This window comes from Lipophrys pholis, assembly GCF_963383615.2.
Source record: "Lipophrys pholis genome assembly, chromosome: 12".
In the NCBI taxonomy this organism is placed as follows: Eukaryota; Metazoa; Chordata; class Actinopteri; order Blenniiformes; family Blenniidae; genus Lipophrys; species Lipophrys pholis.
This window is the reverse complement of record NC_137641.1, coordinates 20,601,213-20,622,985: the sequence shown is the minus strand read 5'-3', so window position 1 is coordinate 20,622,985 and position 21,773 is coordinate 20,601,213. Positions and strand designations below refer to the sequence as shown.

The 21,773-nt window shown below is 39.8% G+C and overlaps 1 protein-coding gene across 1 annotated transcript; it reads left to right on the top strand.

Annotated features, from left to right (window-relative positions):
• The first annotated feature begins 3,527 nt into the window (after window positions 1-3,527).
• Window positions 3,528-19,147, top strand: LOC308117805 (calsenilin-like). The gene is made up of 9 exons (XM_080476935.1): window positions 3,528-3,649; window positions 7,375-7,549; window positions 14,199-14,323; window positions 16,637-16,706; window positions 16,904-16,974; window positions 17,056-17,163; window positions 17,259-17,363; window positions 18,141-18,203; window positions 18,297-19,147. Exons 1-9 carry the CDS (start codon window positions 3,644-3,646, stop codon window positions 18,342-18,344), a joined length of 771 nt encoding a protein of 256 aa, XP_080333061.1. The 5' UTR covers window positions 3,528-3,643; the 3' UTR covers window positions 18,345-19,147.
• Window positions 19,148-21,773: the final 2,626 nt, after the last annotated feature.

The window sequence follows — 21,773 nt, the reverse complement described above, 5'->3', positions numbered from 1 at the left end:
CACATATGATGTATGCGTTGCATTAGTTATGATGTGCAATGACTGGAAAGAGAAGGAAGATGGCACAATATGAAACTTTTATCTTCCTCTATTCCACATTCAGCGCGGCCTGTGTGGAAAACAAGTCAAACGATGGCACCACAGTGTAATTAACCTGTAACCTTCGCTGGTCCAGAAGAAAAATGAGCATGGCAGCATCTTCAGGGGTGCTCAAGGCTGCACGTACTTAATTAACACAGGGAAAGGATTATCATTGTTGAGTTAATTAAAATGTTTAAATGCCTTTACGTTATGAATCCTGCACGTCTCGTGGGTCAATATTTTATAGGGAGGGGTACACCTTGGGTAAATGAGGGTTTTTTATTCTGTGACTCTCTTTGTAAAAAGGAAGTTAAATTAATATGAGCGGGATTACCAAAGTAGGAGCCGTCAGCATGTGAAATGTAAATGTCAAAAATGAAAGCTGTGCTTTCAGCTTTGTGCGTAAAAGCAATGGAAATACGTTGATGGTTGTACTGAGGAGAAGCCAAGGAAGTAGGAGGCCGAGGGAAAGAGGAGGCAGATGGTTAAAGACCATATGTATTTCAGGAAATACCTCTCTGGACACATGAAAAGACAGTTAGACTTTCCGCATGGACAAAAAAGTAAAACCAAGCTTGTGCCAAAGAGAAATCACACCTTGTTTTTTTTTTTTTGTTTTTTTTATAAAATATTTATCATATTGTAATACTGCTGGTTTATGAGCAGCACTGTTGTGTGCAAACGATGCTTGAGGTCCCAGATAGACTTATCCGTATGCAATATTCTCAGCATGTATTATTTTCATCTTTCTTGCAAAGAAATTGCAAGTAACAAGAGACTGAGCCGCCTCATCTCAGATTTTCCCTGAACGCCGACCATATCACATCAAGACGTTGGTAACTATGCATTTCTCGTTAAAGAAGAGGATGAAAGTCAGAGTGGATGTCTGTGGTGCAGCTGGAGACAACGTGTGAATACGTGCATAAATGTGTTCAGCCATGCGTTTGAGTGTTTGTGGCATTCGAAGGGGCAAATGCAACATTTATGAGAAAAGAGAAAATAAAGGAGACTCATATGTGCCTGCGCGCGCGCGCACACACACACACACACACACACACACACACACACACACACACACACACACACACACACACACACACACACACACACACACACACACACACACACACACACACACACACACACACTCAATTAAACCCGGAGCTCATGTGTAAGGCACCAGGGAAACTGGAGGCTCTCTGGAACTTGTGAGGCTAAAAATAACTTGGACGTCTGCAGGAGTGAGACAAACCTGTGGGAAGATAAGAGCCACAAGGACAGAGGCTATGAAAATGCTGAATTTCTCCAGTCCTCTGATGATGGACTGTCGTGTTGAGGAGATTCTTTTCAATAGATATCAAACATGTTTTGAAGAGTTTGCCTTTGTATCCACATCGTGTACTTGTTCTATAAAAAAAAACACACTTCAATTTATCAATTACTTTAATGCTATACACCTGCAAAACATATACTGTGGTATTCAGTTTGGCCTCATTTCTACGTTCACTCCTGACGACTAAAGTAAGAGAATTACCATGAATACACTGCACCATGAAATGAAATGACTGAAAAGAATGGACCTTCCAACCATCAACAAAATTTTTCTCTCAATGTTTGTCTTCATCTGTGCTTCCTGTTTTCAGTTCAACTCTCCCTCAAGAGTAAAGTCTGCTGCCTCCTCGTGAGTTTCCTTGAATCTGAAATGAGGCACTTTAACAGACACAGACGCAATGTCAAAGCATATTTTGGGAGCGTCCTCTGCTCATATTCGTTCACCTTTCAAGTTAATGTGAAACTGGGGGTAGAAAAGGAGGCAGAGTACAAAGCGTGCCGAGAGCAGAGACTGTAATTTGACATACCAGTCACAAAGAATATGAATAATGTGATTCAGCAAAATCTTGTGGCTTTTAGTGGACCACTAAAGCACCAACATTCTCCTTCGTGGCATAGAGAGGTCGGTTCAAAATAATTCAATTGTATTTATATGTGTGCCAAATGCAATACAGCTAGCTCATATCATGACAATTAATTTTTAATATGAAGAAAAACCCCATATGAGCGAGCGCAGGTGACAGTGGAAAGGATTAACTCATTTTTTCCCTCCAGCAAGTCCAGAATCAGACATGGGAGGTTTGTAGTTAGGAGACAGTAAAGGAGAAAAGGAAAGGACAGAAATAGACAGTAAACTTCCGATCATCTCAACCTATGGCAGCCCATTTAGAAAATGTTCAATGTTTCCTGAGCTGGACGTAACTATAAACTTTAGCAAATATTACAGTCTTGAGATTGATGTGACAAGTAGAGGCTGTTTTACATTTCCATTTTCCTGTTACAAACTCCAGGAACTTCCAATAAGCAGCAAGCTCAGAACAAACTGTTCTACCGGGATAATCTGAGTCATTAGGGCCTGGTTGTTAAGACTTTGAATATTAAAATCAGTCAATATGTGGAGAAACATGATTTGTCCCACTAGTTCTTGTTCGTTGTTTTGTTGCATCGTTTTGATTATGAGATTTCTCAAAGAGGTATTTTGGTGCAGTATTAAATTAACAAATGCATGGAGTCATGTCATAGCCTCATTCTGAGGCAAAGTGCTACTGACTTCAAAGATGTTAAACAGGTGAAAGACTTGCTTAATGTTGGATCAGGAGAGGATGTGATGAAAGACGACTCCCAAATTATTCACACTGGCATTGGAGCACAATCATAATGACATCCATCATTGTATGTGCAAATAGTTTGTAAAAAAACCCAACTTAAAACGTGTTTAAGGCATTAACCATTTAGGACTTTCATATTTAATATGTATTTCGATTCCAATAGCTTATAAAAGTCTTTAAAAAAAAACAATTACAATCAGTTGTGTAAGCACATTTATTACTTATAATAGTTGTGCTAACCTTTAACAGTTGTTTATTCAGCCTCCAAAAAACATATAAATCTTCCCTGAAAGCAAAGTGACTAAAGTAAAAGTGAAGAATCCTTGCAGACTTTTAAGCCAGAATATATTGTCTGGTGATGAGGCACTGTAAACATAATACTCTTGTTATTTGTATTATTATTATATCAGTGGCGGATGCAGCTTCAGACATCACTGTAATCCTTTTTAATTTCCTCAGAGAGTCTCACTGTTAGTGTCTGTCTGCGTTTGGGCTCGGGTTGTTTCTGCAGGTTATAAAGTGTCTGATGATTTCTAATAACGCTTCTCCACCAAAGCATCCACATGTTACTCCCTCTCATCCACCTGCTCGACTTGTTGAGAGCCGCTCGAGCGCTTTCCTGTCTACTGCACATCACGACTCGCTCCTGCAGATCGCCGGCTGCTTTCATGTCCATCAGAGAATCCCAGCTGCAGTGATTCTAGTTTGGTGTTGTTCGCCCTTCGCTCAGCACAGTGCGGGACTGTGAGAAGCTCTGCTCCTCCTTTAAATAGCCGCTGTGGGTTCAGTGCGTCTTGTGCGTCCTTGCGCGCGCCGCTGCAGCTCACCGAGGGTCGTCTGGTGGTCGGAGCGCACAGAGCAGAGCGGTTTCTCTCCGAACCAGCCACTGAAATCCGGACGCAATGCAGGTACAGTATGCATTTATTACTTTAGACTTTAAATATAGGTCTGGCTAATTAGATTTTTTTTTAACATTATTCAAGCTGAATCATCACTTCAATATTCCTACATGTCTTGTGATGTACAGATTTACTCACTTTGACCTTACTTTATCATTTATTTACAGCTCAAAGTCTCACAACTAAGAAAAAAAAAAAACTATGTAAATACTGTGTGGAGCATTCCTGTTATCGACAGGCATATAGGGATATGTAGGGTGGAGGTAGGGTTATCTTCAAGAGATTGTACTGAATAATACAAAACACACAGTCGGTCCTGAATTCAAAAAGTTTACAGTCTTAATACCATCAAAGAGTCTTTTAGACACCGTGCAAATTGTAAAATGCTGTTATTATCATTATCATCGTGGTTCTTTTCTAATTTCAAGAGTCATTTCATGCTTTCAATTCATTTCAATTCAACTTTATTTATGCAGCACTAAATACAACACAGTCATTTCAAGGCACTTTTACAGAGAAAACCCAACAATTTTATTGTTTTTAAAAAAAAATTTTTTTTTTAAATATGTTTTATAGTTCAAATATATTGCCACACTAAGACATTATTGTAGTTATTTTATAAATATTTAAGAGAGATGTTAAAAAAGTAAGCTGTACGTGGAATATCAAGACGTCTTTTACTTATTTTATTGTCCCATCCTTCATTATTATTGTTATCATGATGACTATTATTATTCGTTTTGGCTTATTCCAAGAAAATATTCATGTCTGAACATCCAGTGATAAATCCCTGATTTTAGTCAAGGATTGTTTTGTTTCTGTGTAATTTGAAAAAATGCATTTGACGTGAACTCGAGGCTCGAAATTGATTATAGGTGATAAAGTGAGTGGGTGTAGGTGTCTGCATTAGCACTGGGATGGTGACCTCTACACGGTGGACCCCAATTTCACTTATACTGTGTCGGCTGGGATGGATTCCAGCTCCGCTGCTGACCCACGTTGGATAATATGGAATAGATGATGCATAGATGAGTCAAAAATATCAATGCAATGCTTTCTATCTGAAGTCTCCATCTGTGAAGTAATCCAGTGTCCTGGCTGAATGTGAAGCAAAAATCCTCCTTCTTACAACTTACCATACCATACCATACCATACCATACCATACCATACCATACCATACCATACCATATGAGACCATCAGAGATAAAGCTATATAATGCAGCTAAAACAGCAATAAAAAGACAAAAACATGAACCCAAACAACATATAAACAGTAAAATCAATTCAATGAATTAAAACCAGATAAAAATAAGATCAATACCTCATGCTGGTTCAAAAGCCATTGAATAAAAGAATGTTTAAAGATTGTTTTTCAAAGTGGACAAAGAAGAGACCTATACATGTAAAGGCAGATTGTTCCACATTTTGGGGGCAGCAATTAAAAATGTTCTGTCCAGTCTGTGCTTCCACTTTGACTTCAAGTACTTGACATAAATGAAATGAAACCGCTACCTGGTATAAGTAAATATTAATATTGGGCTTCTTCACATTCATCAAACAAACAAAATATGCGTGCGTGCGTGCGTGCGTGCGTGCGTGCGTGCGTGCGTGCGTGCGTGCGTGCGGGCTGGCGTTCGTGACAAAGGTGACATATGTGAGGACAGTGGAGGCCGGTTGCCCACAGTGTTTCAGGGCGACTGAAAAGATGACAGGAAGCTGCTCACTCCAGAAGCACACGCGGATTCTTTTCCTTTTAATAATGCAACACTCTGGATGTTAAATTCCCAAACCCCCTTCCATCCTCATCCTTTACAAGACGGTTTCTCAACATGTGGTTGCAGAAAACCTTCTAGGATAACACACAGTTTGTCTCACAATGCTTGGGGCTTTGTTCCAGAGGGCATCTCAATGTTTTCTTGATGGAATGAGAATTCTGGCAGTAAAATACTGTATTTGTGCGTTTTTGTCCGGGACTATGTGAGCATCATGGCTGTACATGTTTGTGTGTCTATTTGTTTCATTGTTGCTCTGTGTTTTGGATGTTCCATCAAGTATCACTCTTAGTGTTTTGCTTGTCATCTTTCACCTCTGTGGTCGCCAACTCGGATCATTTATTGATGCAGTTTTAAGGTGTGTGAATTATTGAGCGACATTCTGGATGCTGCGTGTGCTTTGGTATCTCTTCATATTCAAATCGGACACAGAGGGAAGTGAACGGTTTGGTTCTTTATGGACTCCTGACATCAATTTCTCACTACCCTCAAACAGCTCACCCTTTTTGACATGTGGAGGGTTTTTTTTAGAACGTGTAAAAGAATGTATAGAAAAACCGAGACCGTACAAACAAAAGAATTGCGTACAAAGACACAAGAGTTATCTGAATGAAGAACAAAACAGGTATTCTTAAAACACTGTCAAATCTATGATAGAGAAACACAAAGTGAAACAATTTTATCACTCTAGTATGAACCCAAATATAGAAACACTGTGTGTGTCTGTGGGTCTCGGTGTAAGCTGAGAAGCTATTATGTGGCGGTGGAAATAACCGTAAAGAAGAGAAGATGTCTGTCCCTTCTCCCTACAGCGCTCTTGTTTCTGGAAAGATTCATTTGTTCTCCATCTTTTTAGAAACCAGCATGTTTGGGATATTTAAATAGGATCTGTACAGTTTAAACTGCTCCCCGACTGCGAAGTTAAAATGTCAAATGTGCAGAAGAGGTTGCTTGAGACCTGCTGTCATAGACAGAATCCATATTAGTTTTCATACTGTATCACAAGTGATTGAATATCAGAGAAATCGATATATTCTCTCTCTTGGCTTTCTCTTAAACGTGTTAAAGTCCTGAATGTAGATCCACCTCTCCGGTATCACTGTGTATTTTACCAGCATTGAGAAATCCTCATTCTTGATGTGAGAACAAGCTGAAGTTTGTTTTTCAGAGCAAATTTTATTATCTTCATGTTTGTCTGTTGAATTACGTGCGGCTATTTTGTGTTTCACTTACTTTATTATTACAATGATTTGGATGGGATGAAACACAAATGTCCACAATACTGTGAGTAAGGAGAGTCAACTGAGCGCTTTTACACGTACATTAAAAACATTTTTACACCTTCTATGTCAAAGATGATACTTTTATAATCAGGCCAATGCCAAATCCTTTTCAACTGGTATTCAACATTTCTGATCTGCATTTTTGGGACTTTATTGTGATGCTTACTTTTACAACTGTTTATAATTGTGTTATTGTCAGTCACTATATTTAGAAACTAATTTTTGAAAATGGATGTTTTGTACAAGAGATTTATTTGAATTACGAGCAGATAATAACACATTCTTTGAGCAGTTTCTCAGAAGACCGCTTTATACTTTGACTTGAGTATTTTTAACAACTTTGCTTCAGTTGAGTTGAATTTCAACTCTGGAGCTGAAGTTGTTCTTCAGTATTTTTTCTACCTGTGATTAAAATACTGCATGGTGTTTAAGAGAATGACAGTGATACTTCCCTGTTAATTCCCCCCCGAGTCCAAATACAAACCATCAATGTTTTAACTCAAATGTTATCCAATGTGTTTGGAAGCAGAATGAGCATCTCTGGTTTTGTTTCTAACTCAGATTACTGCTTTTTTGTGAGCGTCTGGCTTTAAAAATGCTAACAGCATCATACAATCATGTCGTGTCGTCCTCTCTTTGATTACTCTGAAGACCATGTCTCTTTTATTTCTTCCCCAGGCAGATGAGAAGGTGGTGGACGGCGGCCTCATGCCCGACGCCAATGGAAAAGATCCAAACCCGAGTGGCCAGTCCGATGGCTCCAAGTGGCAGAAACCTCGGCTCTCGCGGAAATCACTGATGAAGTGCTGTCTTGTGAAGTGGATCATCGCCAGCACCACTAAACAAGGGCCAGGTAGAGGCAAAAAGAAAAAGAAAAAGAAAAAGAAAAACACAACGGAAACTCCCTGAACAAACCATTGATTATATTGAATATCTGCATGATTGTGTGTGGCAGGACAGCAGGATTAATGTGTAGTGGGAGTGCATGCCCTCACTCTCATGCAGTATACATGAATTTTAAAATCCCATCTGCTCTATAGATTTATTTTTAAAATTCTATCTTGCCATTCTGCCTTCACTTTTCAGTATTACAGCTCAAACCTCTCTCTTCACCTGACCTCACTTCACTTCAGTATTTAATCAGTCAATGAATTGCTGGTGCTTTCACTCCTAAAACAACCGCTTGTATTTTCACTCTCGTACATGCACAGAACTGGTAGTTTTTATTTACAGTAGACAAACATCTTCCACTGACTGCTTCTTTATGTATTTCCGTGCCCTATCTGAAATAATGTCACAGCCCTTGAATGACATGACATGAATGACAAATATGTCTGTGTCGGATCAGTTTTACATGACGTCTTCATTCTTTCTTCAAAGAAAGTCATTTTGAATCTATTTTACACACATTATTTTGTTGTGTAGGTTACTGTTTGTCTAGCTGTTTTCCTCAGGGACAAAAACAGAATTCTCTATGCCTAAAATAAAAAATCAAGCAATTAAAGCATTTTCCACATGTAGCAGGAGTGGAGCCCATTAATAATTCAACAACCAAAGGGTGAACTGGACTTTTCAATTGTAAATATGAATATACTGTATCTATAGTTTTAGCCACCAAATTCTTACCATTGAAATTGAGTTATTTGTCAAGGCAGCGTGGTTTCTTCGCTTCATTACACCTTCAGCACTATCTGGTGGTGGAGCGACGCTATAGCCTCACAGTGAGTCCTGCAGCACCTTCAGTCTGCAGTAGACGCTGGCCTGCGTTCACTGACACACGGTGTGAGTTCGGCGTCCCATTTTCATCAATTACATCTCAGCAAACATATTTCAAAATGAGAAAATTTCAATTCAATGTGAAGGTATTCAAAGTTTATATTTTCACTCTGCCTTTACAACTTCAAGCATTCCTTCTAAATCGGGCTAAACTCGAGGAAGAAGCTGCTAAATCTGCTCTGCCGTCAGTGCTGTCTGGCTCACTTTTAGTCATGTGGATACATGCTCTTTCTTTCACAGGCGTCACACTTAATTAGCACCTTTTCTCTGTGGATTCTCTCTGTCATCTGCTGTTTATATTTAACATTATTTTCACTTGGACTGTTGTGCAGAAAATGGGCTGATGGATACACAATTTGAACATTTGTTTTATGTGGTTTTCTTACAGCTTGGATAAAATAGCTTTTGAAAAATGATAGAAAAAAGAAAATGTTTCCAAATTGGGAAAAATGGAAATTAATATCAAAACAACCTTGTGCAGAAAAAAGTTAATTCATTGCAGACATGTCCACTCAAATACAGTACGTATATGCAAAAAGAAAGAGAGAGAGAGAGAGAGAGAGAGAGAGAGAGAGAGAGAGAGAGAGAGAGAGAGAGAGAGAGAGAGAGAGAGAGAGAGAGAGAGAGAGATGAAGATAGTAGGGTTTGATTGGATAAAACCTGGGGAGGTTGCAGTGGGATGCACAGTGTTAGTGCTCTCATCTCACAGTGAGAAGGTCATGGGTTCAAATACATGGCCTTTCTGTGAGTAGTTTGCATGTTCTCCCCGTCTTTCCTCTGGCTCCTCCAGCTTGGTCCCACCGTCCAAAAAACACTAAATTGCCCCGAAGTGTGAATGTGACTGTGTGTGGTTGTCTGTCTCTCTGTGTTTGTCCTGTGATGGACTGGCGACATGTCCAGGATGTATCTTAGGCCTTGACCATAGTCAGCTGGGATTATTTAATAAGATTTGATAATTGGGAGTTATTCACTGGGTTGGCCTCCTCATGAATGCTGCTGGCGATTCTACGAACACATTATGCCAGCTGTAAAAATAAACAGCCTGCATATGATGAGAAACAATAAAAAAAGAGGAGGTAGTTATAATAATTGTCAGTCCTTTATTTTAACTGCGGGCAGTTAATGCAACAGCTGCTATTTCAGAAACTTTGTGGCTCGTTCTGGTTGACGTTTTATCTTGAAATGTAAATTCTTTCCAAAAAAGTGAAAACAATTGAGAGATTGTAGGGAGACTGGTGTGATGAGAAGTGACAGTTTGTGATGGATGAGCTCAGTCTCGGAGCTGTAATGCTGCTCTCAGTGCACTCATTAAAGCCTGATGGTGAGACTGATGCCTGCACCGTCTGCAACTCTGCATGCTTAAGCCACCTCACTCTTGTCGGTATTTAATAGAAGAACAGGGATAGATCAGCACTTAAGGTGCATTAAACAACATAATGTTGCATTATTTTTACGACAGGCGTGCTCCCAAATGAGCTCATACATCTTGCGTGTTTGCATAATGGCAGAGTGTGTTGTAAAGTAAAATTGGCCCGCAGATCAACAACAAAAGAAAAAATTCACGTTTGCATGTAAGAGATAACTAATTCAGCTTTTCATGACTTGGACAACCTGTCAACTTTGATCTGTATGTTAATGCTGCTGAGTCAAAAAAGGTTAAGTGCACTTCCTCAGGATGAACTGGGCATGTGTGATTATGACAATCCAAATACACAAAAGAATTATATTTATGGTCACAAGTTGTTGTTGTTGCTGATGCAATTTAGCAAACATCCTCTCATCAAAGCACCATTCACCTGTCTTCTTTATTGATTATTATCTTCATTTATTATACAAAGACATCATTTTAAAAAGTCACATCAAAAATAATCATACGCAATATGAATCTGATGTTTTCAACATGTAGGTAGATGAGCAGCATTAAAACATGTTGTTGCCCATCCACTGGTAATTTGTGTTTGAATGTTTGACTTTAAGATGTTTTTTTACATCATTCGGTGATATAAGCTGACGGGATCCATAGGTATGTCAAACCCAGCTCTTTAACTTGAAGTATAAATCAGATACGCCTTTATACATCATTTAGAAGTAAAATCGTCGCCGTGGTTCATTTTTTTTCCACATTGTGTCGTGTTGCAGCCTCGTTCCAAATGGATTCAATTCATTTATTTCCTCAGATTCCTACACACAATACCCCATAATGACAGCATGATCAAAGTTGTTTTGGAATGTTTGGAAATGTATTAAAAAATTAAAAAACAATATTCAAAAAATTCAAATGCTGAACTGTGTATGTTACACTTAAAATGACTGCAGGTTTCTAAAAATGTGTCTTGACAAGCTTGTAATAGTTTATCTCCCACTTGTTTCTTTTCGTCGTGACATTTTCTCAAAAACTAAAAATCCTGTTGAGCAAAGACACTTACCTGATTTCTGCCACAATGACATAATAAAAATGACCCCAACCGCCAAGAGTAGGAAACCGCAAAATATCAGTGCGGCTGGCTGCAGGTGAAAGTGAAACAAACCCACACACACACACTTGATAGTCCACTTTTGTTCCATGGCAAGAAACCGTGATCTTTGGGAAGCTTAAGAAAAACCTTCACAGTAATATCAGTCCCTCATTTGCCCTTTTCTTTCTCACCATGCTTTTCTTTATCTCATCTAATGAACGCAGCTCTTGTGGTTTTGTGAATAAATGTGAGATGCAAGTGTCTTCGCACTAAGAACCTCCAACCGAAACAGAACTTCCATCCTCATTGTCAGTGTTTTTTTAGACCTTTGTTCAGAGTAAACAAAGAAGAAGAGATTCACTCTTACATTCTGGTTAATCTACTATTGTTTTGTGATATAGAGCTTTTTTCATTTTGCACAAGGACATCAAGTCAAACCTACGTGCACCTTTTTCCCCTTCTTTATCTGGAACTATAACGACGCCTTTAAACACTCATTATGATGTTATCAGAGTACATTGGGCTTTTTTTTTTTTTGACTCATCGCCCCTCATAAGCCCTCCCTTATTGTGGGAATGCATATTTGGTCTACGTACTACGCCGGTGGATAGATTGATATTTTACCACTCAACAATTGATTCACTCTCCGCCTTCCCCTCCTGCTTAAACTGAATCCATTATGTTGTGCCGACTCATCAGTTGTGAACTAAACTCACATTCTTCATTACTTTCACTACCTCCGAAACAGCAGAACCAAGCAAAGACTCAGCAGCACTGACACTCGTGAAAAACGTGTGCGCCAGGACTTGTGCGTGTGGAGCATGTGTACAGGCCGTCGTATTTACTTCTCGTGTGTGCAGTGCACTTCTGCAGCAGCAGATCTAATTTACTGCAGCTTCACAACAACACCATAAACAAAACACTTTTGTTTTGTTTTTTTATGGCTGCAGTGTTCCTATTGTTTTCCAGCTTTGAGTGAATCTCTTTGAGTTATTAAGTGTGCGCATCGCCGAACACTGGTAGACACAAGCAGCGCCACACAGGGCAGGGCAGGGCAGGGCAGGCTCCTTCACTCTAAGTGCAGTTCATATCCCAGCCATCAGCAGATGCCGATCAATGCTTGGTTTTACAGTTTTGCATCCTTGAAATGACTGAGCAAATAAAGACAGCTTAGACTGTCAGTCAGAGGCCATTAGTAAGGAAATTCCTTCAGTAACAACTCCCCTCCCACACAACCACACCACCGCCAACCTCAAGCACGCATGGAGACGCGCACGGCAGATGGAGTAAGTGGAGGTGGAGCGCCGAGCTGATGGCACCGTGAGGACAATCCTAAAATGAAGCTGGACCTGAAAGTAGCTGAGTTTTAAGAGTGATGGATCGTATGCACGGGGAGAACACTTTGGATGATTTGGGGGACTTGACAGTCTCTGTGTTTTGTAGTTGTTTCCCTGATCGCACGCCAGACTTGGAACTGGTTCACCTAAAGAAGGATGCTCTGCAGTCACCCTAATAGCGTTTCTCCTAACGGGTTGGTGGTTTAGGTCAAGAGGTAACTGCTGATGCTCGTGCAATAGTGTTGATAAAGACAAGGGGCCCGCCGGATGACGGAGACGACAGGCAGCACGTGATGTTTGCAGATATAAGCTGCTGCATCGCGGTTATCAGTTCAGCATTAAGAAAATATAGATTTATTAAAAGTAAGACTTTTTTTTCCCGAAGGTGACAATGGGGGTGGATGGCATGGAAATAATGGCTATTCTTGTTCTTATTGGACTATTTTTTGTGGTGCTCAAACAGTTTGGGATTTGGGAGCCTCTGTCACTGGAAGGTAAGACACAAATCAAAGAGATGAAAACTTTTACTGCATGAAACTCTGGTGTTTACCGTGTAGCACTGCAGCAGTATAGTTGTTATGCACTATTGTTATTTGCTGGTGCACAAGTCAATCGAAGATGTCGATAGTTTTCAGAATTATCTCGAGTGACACTGAGATGTGAAGTTGGAAATGTTTGTTATTGGGCTCGGTGAATCTAAAGGAAAGCTCTAATGAGCAGGTAACAAAATGGCACACTTGTCGTAGAAGGTATGCACAAACTCTTTGATTAAACCACTTTAGAAACTTTACAAACCTTTCATAATGTTCATAAAACTTTGATTGAGACAACGACTTTACCACAACGTCCCTCTCACCCTCTCATTCTTTCATGACCTTTTCTTAATCTCTCTTTTTTTTCTTTTCCATTTTCCTCTTTGTGTGACATTCTTGTAAAGATGGTAAGTATCTCCAGTTTGATTTCTTCCCGCCTGCCTTTGGAAGTTATTCCGTAAATTCTGCAAACTTTAAAACTGAGCTTGTACATTTTGTCCTTGAATCTCAGAGAAATATTTTCTCATTGTGGATGTTGAGACCTGTGCAACTAAAAACTCTTTTTTTTAGTTATACAGTTGGATTTGAGCAGTTTTATGGCATCGTCCTGTAATTATTAGCAACGCCTGTGTTTTCAGTTCAAGTCGAATGTTGTGTGTGAAATCCATCTTATTTATTACTTTTTTTTTATTGGCTTTGTCAAATTCTGCTTTAAAATGAGCCAAAATCAAACAAATCTGCTAATTTCTCCAGTTTCATAGGATTTATTCGCGTGTCTCCAGATATATTCTGATTTAAAACTGACATTATGACATCTAATTCATGTCAAATGCTCCAAATTTTAATTTCTACCGTGAATATATGGAGACTTGAATGGAAAACAGCGTTTCAACATGTCCACAGTCGGAATGTTTTTCTTCACTATGGAGCAAATTGCAGATCTGCACTGGTCACTATATTTAGGCGGAGCACCCTTCGTTTTACCCACGTTTCTTTGCACCGTCTAATCCTGCTATAACTTCTATGATATTCCCCAATTTCATTTTGACTCAATCCCGACACTTTTCTCACCCTATTTAATTCCCTTTCCTCTGATTTTGGTCTGATACTGTACATCCTTCTTACGCTGTTTTGTCTCCCCCCCCCCCCCCCCCCATTTCCTTGTCCAACCTTTCCTCTGTCAACCTTTCCACTATCATTTAAATTATTATTATTGGGGTTTTTTTTAATAAAGATGGTAAGCATTTTGAATTTATTTTGTTTTAAATCTATGATTTTCTAGTATTTTCAACTCCTCCCTTTCTTTACTTTTTTTTCTTTTTCTTTTTTGTCTACTATTTCCTCCCTCCTTTCTTCCTCCCCTCCTCCCGCGTGGCCCCTGGTTTTCTTTCTTGTGACAGACAGCTGTGATGGTGATATGGAACTCTCCATGGTGCGACACCAGCCTGAAGGCCTGGAACAGCTCCAGGCCCAAACCCAGTTCACCAGGAAGGAGCTGCAGTCGCTTTACAGGGGCTTCAAAAACGTATGAAGACAATCGGTCATGCGGAGCTCCTCATCGCGTTAACTTATCAAATGAATATTGTTTGAAAGGATGACTTCTAATATGGCTTTTTGCAACGATGCAGTTCAACTTTATCTTTCAATCCTCAATTTAGTCGTCAGTTCTGATCGTCTTCACTCAATCAGACTGTTTGAGTGTGAACTAGAATAAGACTATTTGCCACAGACGGATATTACAAAGTTGGGTGAACATATTGAACCGAGGCAAAAACACTGAGATAATTTCACACCTGAGCAGCTTGACTGAGAAAGAAAAGCTCAGGCCACAAACCGCTATTAATTCTGATATTAAATCAACTCATCGCAAATTTCATGACCAAACAGCAAACGAAACAATGATGATGCTGGTGGCAAATTACAATACTTTAAGATGATCAGTCAGAAAATGTTTTTACTTCAGCCAGAGTGACATTTGGAAAGAAATGAGACAAAAGTAATCATAGTAGAAATAACATTGTAGAACATTGGAATTCCAGATTCTGTAACGATCAAACTAAAAAGCAGTAAAAATAAGACATGTGAAGAAAGAATATTTACGTTTCTGTCACTCATAGTAACCACCACAAATTAAAACAAATTGTATGGCCACCCCAAAAGAATTAATAAAGAAGTGCAAATATTGCATCTGTATATTTTTATTGCAATTATTAATCATCTTATATCAAGATTATTGACATCCATGTGTTGTTAGAACAGCTTTCGATCTCCCCGGCTGTTCTCGAGCGTTACTGCAGGGTTTTGCTCCCGATCACAAGAGCATTAGTAAGGTCGTTCAGTTCATCCCAAAGACATTTGATGTGGTGGTGGTGGTGGTCAAGCACTCACTGCCGGCCATCTCTCTTTTTGTTGACTCAGAAAGAAAAAGATTGGGTGGATATGAAACATAACATCAACGTAAAAGGAAGGTTGTACAAACCATTCATAGATGCTGTGACATCAGTGTTTATCAAACTGTTTTGAGGAACACTTCATGTACATTCATTCATCTCTTTTCAATCCAAGTACAAGAACTTTTAGTTTATTACGCCCTGATTATTGCCATCGTGTGCAGCTTTGCCCCGATGAGCCTGTATTATTTTAAGTGTTTACGCTCAACCGATACATGCACAAGTATGCACTAACATGGGCGCTTTACACAGACTCCTGCCTGCTGCAGCAGTGGGTAATACATATCGACACGTAGTGGCAGTGATGTGCCATTAAAGCAGGCAAAGCTCCATTAAAGCGAAGGAGAAGACGACCACAAGCTGATGTAAACACAGCAGGTTTTAAACTTTAAAAATAAAGCTCGCAAATGTTTTATGAGGGCTCGGCGACAGAAACAACGCACATAATGAGTTGTGCTAAAAAAAAAAAATGCTCAGTTGTCAAAGGCTGCATAAATTATCAAAGTTATTCACTTGGTTAAAGCATTAAGCTTTACATTGCTGACAAGGTGCATTACATGAACCGTGTCACTTCCGTAGTGCACATGGTAAGATAAACTGGCACAAGACAAACAACACACAAGATAAAAAAAAAGAAAAAGAAAAGAACAGGTGGAAACAATTAGGGTGGAGAGGACAATCAGACCTGCAGGAATCACTACTAAACATGTTGTATCATTTCACCTGTAGAAAGTAAAATATTCACAAATATAACAGTGAAACAAATTAAGTTCGTTTGAATCAAAAGAACATTAACTCAAATTGTGGGAGTGCTCTGTAATGGCTTCATTTGCCAGTACCTGTAGATTACCTTATTTAAATTGTATTCAAGTCTGAGTGAAATTGTGTATTTGGAAAAAATAATCACTGGTTAAAAAGCAACTACCGCTTTGTTAGAGTAAGTCGATGTTTGTGATACTTCATCCTGTGGTTACATTATAACCTCACTGAAAGTCATCATTATCTGTAAGAACAATAAGTTGTAACTCATTCTCCAAAATGGTTCAGATACTATATATACACATGACATTGCATTCATCGTTGAAAAAGTCTCAAACTGGATTTATTGAACTCAATGTTTCACTACTTGCACCCCCTAGTGGCCATATTTGTGCACTGTCGTCAGTCCCTGTTTATACTGCATGTGGATGAAATATGGCTTCATTTGGCACTTTGTATAGGTGAGTCATTGACAAGCCAAAATGTTATTACTTATATAATATACTTTATCCAGTAGCAGAAACAACTCTGATTAAATAGATCTGCATGTATAGTGTATGTGGATTACAAGTATTTGTTGTGATCAGAAACATCTGCTTCTGTGTTTGCTGTGTTTTTTATTTGGGCAGGAATGTCCCAGCGGGCTCGTGGATGAAGAAACATTCAAGACCATTTACTCACAGTTCTTCCCTCAAGGAGGTAAAGTACCACATGATCCTTGATGATTCAAACCAAAAACGCGTGGAAGAAACATCTGTTATCTGTGCAGTGGCTGTTTCTCTGTAATCCTGCCACTTGTTAGTTTGGAAACTCAGTTAAGCTTCACACGTTTAAAGCAAATAACAAAAGCTGTTTTGTGCTAAATTCCAACTTGTGTTTCAACTCTTTGCCCTCAGATGCAACCACATATGCACATTTCTTATTCAATGCATTTGATCTGGACAGAAATGGCTCCATCCGCTTTGAGGTGAGTATAGTAGGACTGCGGGTTTGTTATTGATTTCCGTTTCAAGAAAACCAAATTACAATCTCGGAACTGCTTTCGCAGGACTTTGTGTTAGGACTATCTGTCTTACTTAGAGGCTCTGTCACAGAGAAACTCCGCTGGGCATTTAATCTCTACGATATCAACAAGGACGGCTACATTACAAAAGAGGCACGTACAAAATGAACGCATTTCAATCTGTTGCATTTGATTGCAAGTTTTCTGTAAGTCTGTCTGCTGTGTTTTTTGTTTTTTTTTACCTGCAGGAAATGTTGGCAATAATGACGTCCATTTATGACATGATGGGCAGGTATACTTTCCCCAGTGTACGAGATGAGTCCCCTTATGAGCATGTGGAGAAATTCTTCCAGGTATGCTCAATTTCCACAGCTACACGTTTTGATCTATGTCCTCTCCAGATGTACCCCAAAAATTAGAATACAACACAATCATCAGTCGTTTGCCCCACGGTTTTGTTTAAACTGTAATACTTCCACGGATGTTAGACTCATTAGACATACACTGTTTTTGCTCATGAGTTATGAAAGTTAAAGGCACAGTACTATAAAATACTCAAACTAGAGGACGAGATGTTTTTCAACTGTTAATCATATCAACTGAAATGCCTGTCATAGTTGTATTAAATATATGAGACCATTTTTTTAAGATGCACTTTCACATAGACAGTATAGAGTACTGCTAGTGAAGATAGTGTAGTGTTACTGCACCTTTTCTTATTTACCCAATACACTGAGGCCCTGTGAAGTTCTCATCTCATCCAATTTCGACTCAAAAAGTAAAACTCAACTACATGAGACATCTGATAATCTAATCGCTTTCGAGAGTTCCTTCACTTCACGACGCCTGTTGGTGCTTCCTTATACTTAATCCCGTAATACTATTAAATATATAATATAACTAAAAAAAAAAACCAATGGTTTCACCTTCACTATCAATCTTGAATCTGATATAAAAGCATCTAAAAGTCAGCCCTCCTCCAAAGTCTTTTCATCAGAGGGAACATGTAAGATAAAAGATCCTGTTTGATGAGTGTTTTTCAGCAAAACAAAGAGGTGAAATAAGCAAGTCTACTATTGTGTATAGAAGCTTTAAGTGGTCAGTAACGATTCATCTATTTTGCTCGTTAGAAAATGGACCGTAACAGAGACGGCGTCGTGACCATCGATGAATTCATAGAGACTTGCCAAAAGGTGAGTTCATCGTTAAACCTGCAGGTTATATAACACACACAAGGGGGCGCTGACTGCATATTTCCTCCTGTCTTCTCGTTATTTTCTCCACAGGATGAGAACATAATGGCGTCCATGCAGCTTTTTGAGAACGTCATATAGTTTGTTTTTTTTTGTAATGGAGAAATGTGGCTCAGTGATGCTGCGCAGTGCTTCCAGCGCCGAGCTCGGTCCTGAATACGTTCCCTCATCGCGCAACAGACAAACTGGGTCACACAGCTCACTCGACACATTTCAGTATATCGTGGCAGAGTGCAGACTGCCATCGAGCCAAACTACTAAGTACAGGATGCACTGCATCACTTGAAGATGAAACGTTTGCATGACGGGTTTGAGCACCAGAAAGAAACAAAGTGCCATTGCCAAATGAGCATGATAGTTTGCCTGTTATTAAAAAGCATGTGATGCATACCACTCTGAGCACAAGCAATGTTTGTTTTTGTTTGTTTTTTTACCAATTACAAACTAGGAAAGATGAGAATCTTTTCTTCACTGCATATTAAATGCTTTTTTTGGGGGATTTTTATATGATCATGATATTTGGTCAATGCTGCGTTTGTGGAAAACATGCTAAAAGACTCAAACAAATCGACCATTGCCTACTACTGTAATGATTCCAAATCCTTTAATGTTATGTCTTTAGCTCAGACACTTTGACGGTTTGCAGCTTCCAGATGGATTTTTCTTTATTTCTTAACCTTCTCTGTTTCCTGTGTCGGTGCCCACCGGGACCACACACAAGGCTGAGGTCAGTGAAAAAGCAGTGTGACACACAGCGCAGAATCAAATCTGAAATAAACATAGATATTTACCGCATACAAGTTGAACTGTCTTACAAGTAACTCTGTGTTTGGTGTTGTGTAACTGTGAAGCAGCAAAAGAAGCAATAAAAGATTTTGAGTGACATGTTGCGTGCATCGAGCTTGATGTTTCCCTGGCTTTTGGCACCCAATGAGTTAAAATGAACAGAGCCCCAGTTGTCCTAAATGTACTCTCAAGAGGACCCTCGAAATCCCCCGTCACAAAGCAGAACTTCATATTTAATAGTGCTTGAATAATTGCTCCCGGATTTTGTGCTTTTTGAAAGGTCACATTTTAGGAACAGTTTTGTATCTTCTTCTACAGGCTGCCTGTTATCGCTCCACTGTCTGGTATTTCTTACATATAAAGTTTAAGAGTTTAGAATCCAGCCTCCATTTTTCACCCCACAGCCATTTCAGGGGCCGTTGTAAAAAAGCAATGCTTATTCAGAATAAGTTTTGCTCTTGTAACCACGTATTATGCACAGCAACATTGTGAATTATTCTCAAATGAGAAATACCAGTTTACAGTTGGATTATCCTAATCTGGGTTAATGTTTGCTTAACTCACATGTTTTGGTCTGCGACTCTTGAGACCCACGATTGAGAAGCTTTGGGTCAAGGCAGTGATCTGGTTTGGTCCGGAAACACGGAGGCTGACCAAAAGACTGCAGATCAGGTAGCCGAGAAGAATTTGTTTAGGCAGCGGCCGATAGATGAGGAGATCAAACAAGCGTGGAGTTCGTTGGACCACACACGGAAGAGGCCGCATTAAAGACAGTTTGGTCCTACTTTGTAAGCTCGTAAGAGAACACGGATAATAAGCAAATATTGGAGAGAAAAAAAATTATTGTTCTGAATCACCAAGTTTGCATATTTTCATTGCTAAAACAAATAATTCCAGGTTGAAATTAAGAAGCCATTTTCACTGCAGCCAAACATGTATAACAAAAAAAACTGCAACAAACTCATAGATAGGAGCTGTTTGGAATGTGCACAGTCATAAATGTGTTGTTTCATTGGCTTTTCCATTTGCTGAATAACAGCAGAGGACTCACTACCATCAGCAAAAACCATGGCCACTCTCCTGTATTATCGATCAGTAACCAATAGCAGAGCAGGGTTCGTATGGGGGAGGAGCTACGCTGACCAGGTTACCTGGATCATAGTATAGAAATAATAATGGAAACCAACAATGCTGCCCAGCTGCACTGTTTGAAAACGGACTGCCGCTCCAGTGTCACAAACTCCCTGATTGAAAAGGTAAATAAGTCCTGTTATTTGATCAAAAAAAGATTGTTTTTAATTTTGTTTTGTTTTTAACACTTGATGGAGTGTGCTTCAGACAAAAAATTTAAAAAAGCATATTTTTTAATCACCATATCCACTTGAGTTAAAGTTCTCTAAGGTCATTTCTGCCTTCGCACTTCGATAATACCCGGTACGTTTTGTAATCACTTCTGGAAATACCCACTGCTACCCTAGAAAAACAAACATAATCATGAAAGAAAAAAATTGTCATCGCACAATACCCAGCTAATCCTTGTGTTGACAGAGCGCCTGGATCTTTCTCGATGTCTGTTGTGTTGGTGCCAGTGAGCATGTGACTTTTGTTATGCAGGGCGCTGTTGATTCAACAGCGTTCATGCCAGTTGGGATTTCTGCCAACAAACATCTCTTTTACTTCTTTCAAAGTCTTTTTGGGGGCATCTCACTGTGTGGTGTGTGTTTTCAGCTCTACTGTAATGGCTGGTCAGCAGAAGCTTCTCTCCTTTTGGGTTTGGGTGTTGCTCATTGCAACATTATGCCCGGGTGCACAGTACGCATACAGCAAGCGAGGAGGCATCTTCAAGGGACGCAGTAAAGGTGATGACAACAAAGCTCCTCCCTCTCGGGGTGGAGGTTTGTCCAAGCAGGGCCTGAAGTGGGCAGGAGCTGCAGCGGCTGGTATGCTGGGGGGCACGGGCACAGGGTACGGCCTGGGCTTCCTCGGGAGGCCGAAGCACGTGTCTGGGAATCATCACTACGGCCACAAGACTGTCTCCTCAGAACAAGAGCAACACCTTCACCGCGGGGGAAGCCAAGGAAACAACAACCAGTCTCTGTGGCGAGCGTTTGTTAAAGGGGCGGCCTCTGGACCGGGGCCCAACGTCTTTCTCACGCTTGGTCACGTGGTGCCTTTCCTGACAGCAGCCTGGATCCAAGATTTTTAATCCAATGAGGTTGAAAGAATCATCAAAGCACATTAAAGCTTTTTTAAACTGATAGTCACCCTGCCTCTTTATTATCGAGTACAAAACACGACTTCGTCTGACACGAGTCTTTTACTACAGGATTGAAGCGGTTTGTTTTGTTTTTTTCTTTAAACCTCATTATAGTTATTTTTCAAAATGATGAAATATGTGAATGGTAGTGATATATTTGTATGAATCTGATATGATGACTGATTTCATCAACCGGTGCATGCGCTAATTCGCACGCGGGCTAACATTAGCATCCGTGCTCGTCAGCATACGGGCTAACGTTAGCATCCACGCTCATCAGCATACGCGCTACTTATCATACGTGTAGCACGAGAGTCCACATCTGATCACTGTCAAGAGATACAACCATTGGGCATAGCGCCACCTGCTGGTAACAGGTAGTGAGGCGTACGTGCACAAAACCTCAACATGGGACAGGTTCCGACCTGCGTGGGTGAGCGAGGACCCGTTCAACGCCGCTCCAATTG

Bases quoted from the DNA above. Each gene is read 5' to 3' on its own strand.
- LOC308117805 (XM_080476935.1), top strand. The intron at 7,550-14,198 runs GTAGAGGCAAAA...TTCTTGTGACAG, and splicing joins CACCACTAAACAAGGGCCAG to ACAGCTGTGATGGTGATATG. The intron at 16,707-16,903 runs GTAAAGTACCAC...CTTTGCCCTCAG, and splicing joins ACAGTTCTTCCCTCAAGGAG to ATGCAACCACATATGCACAT.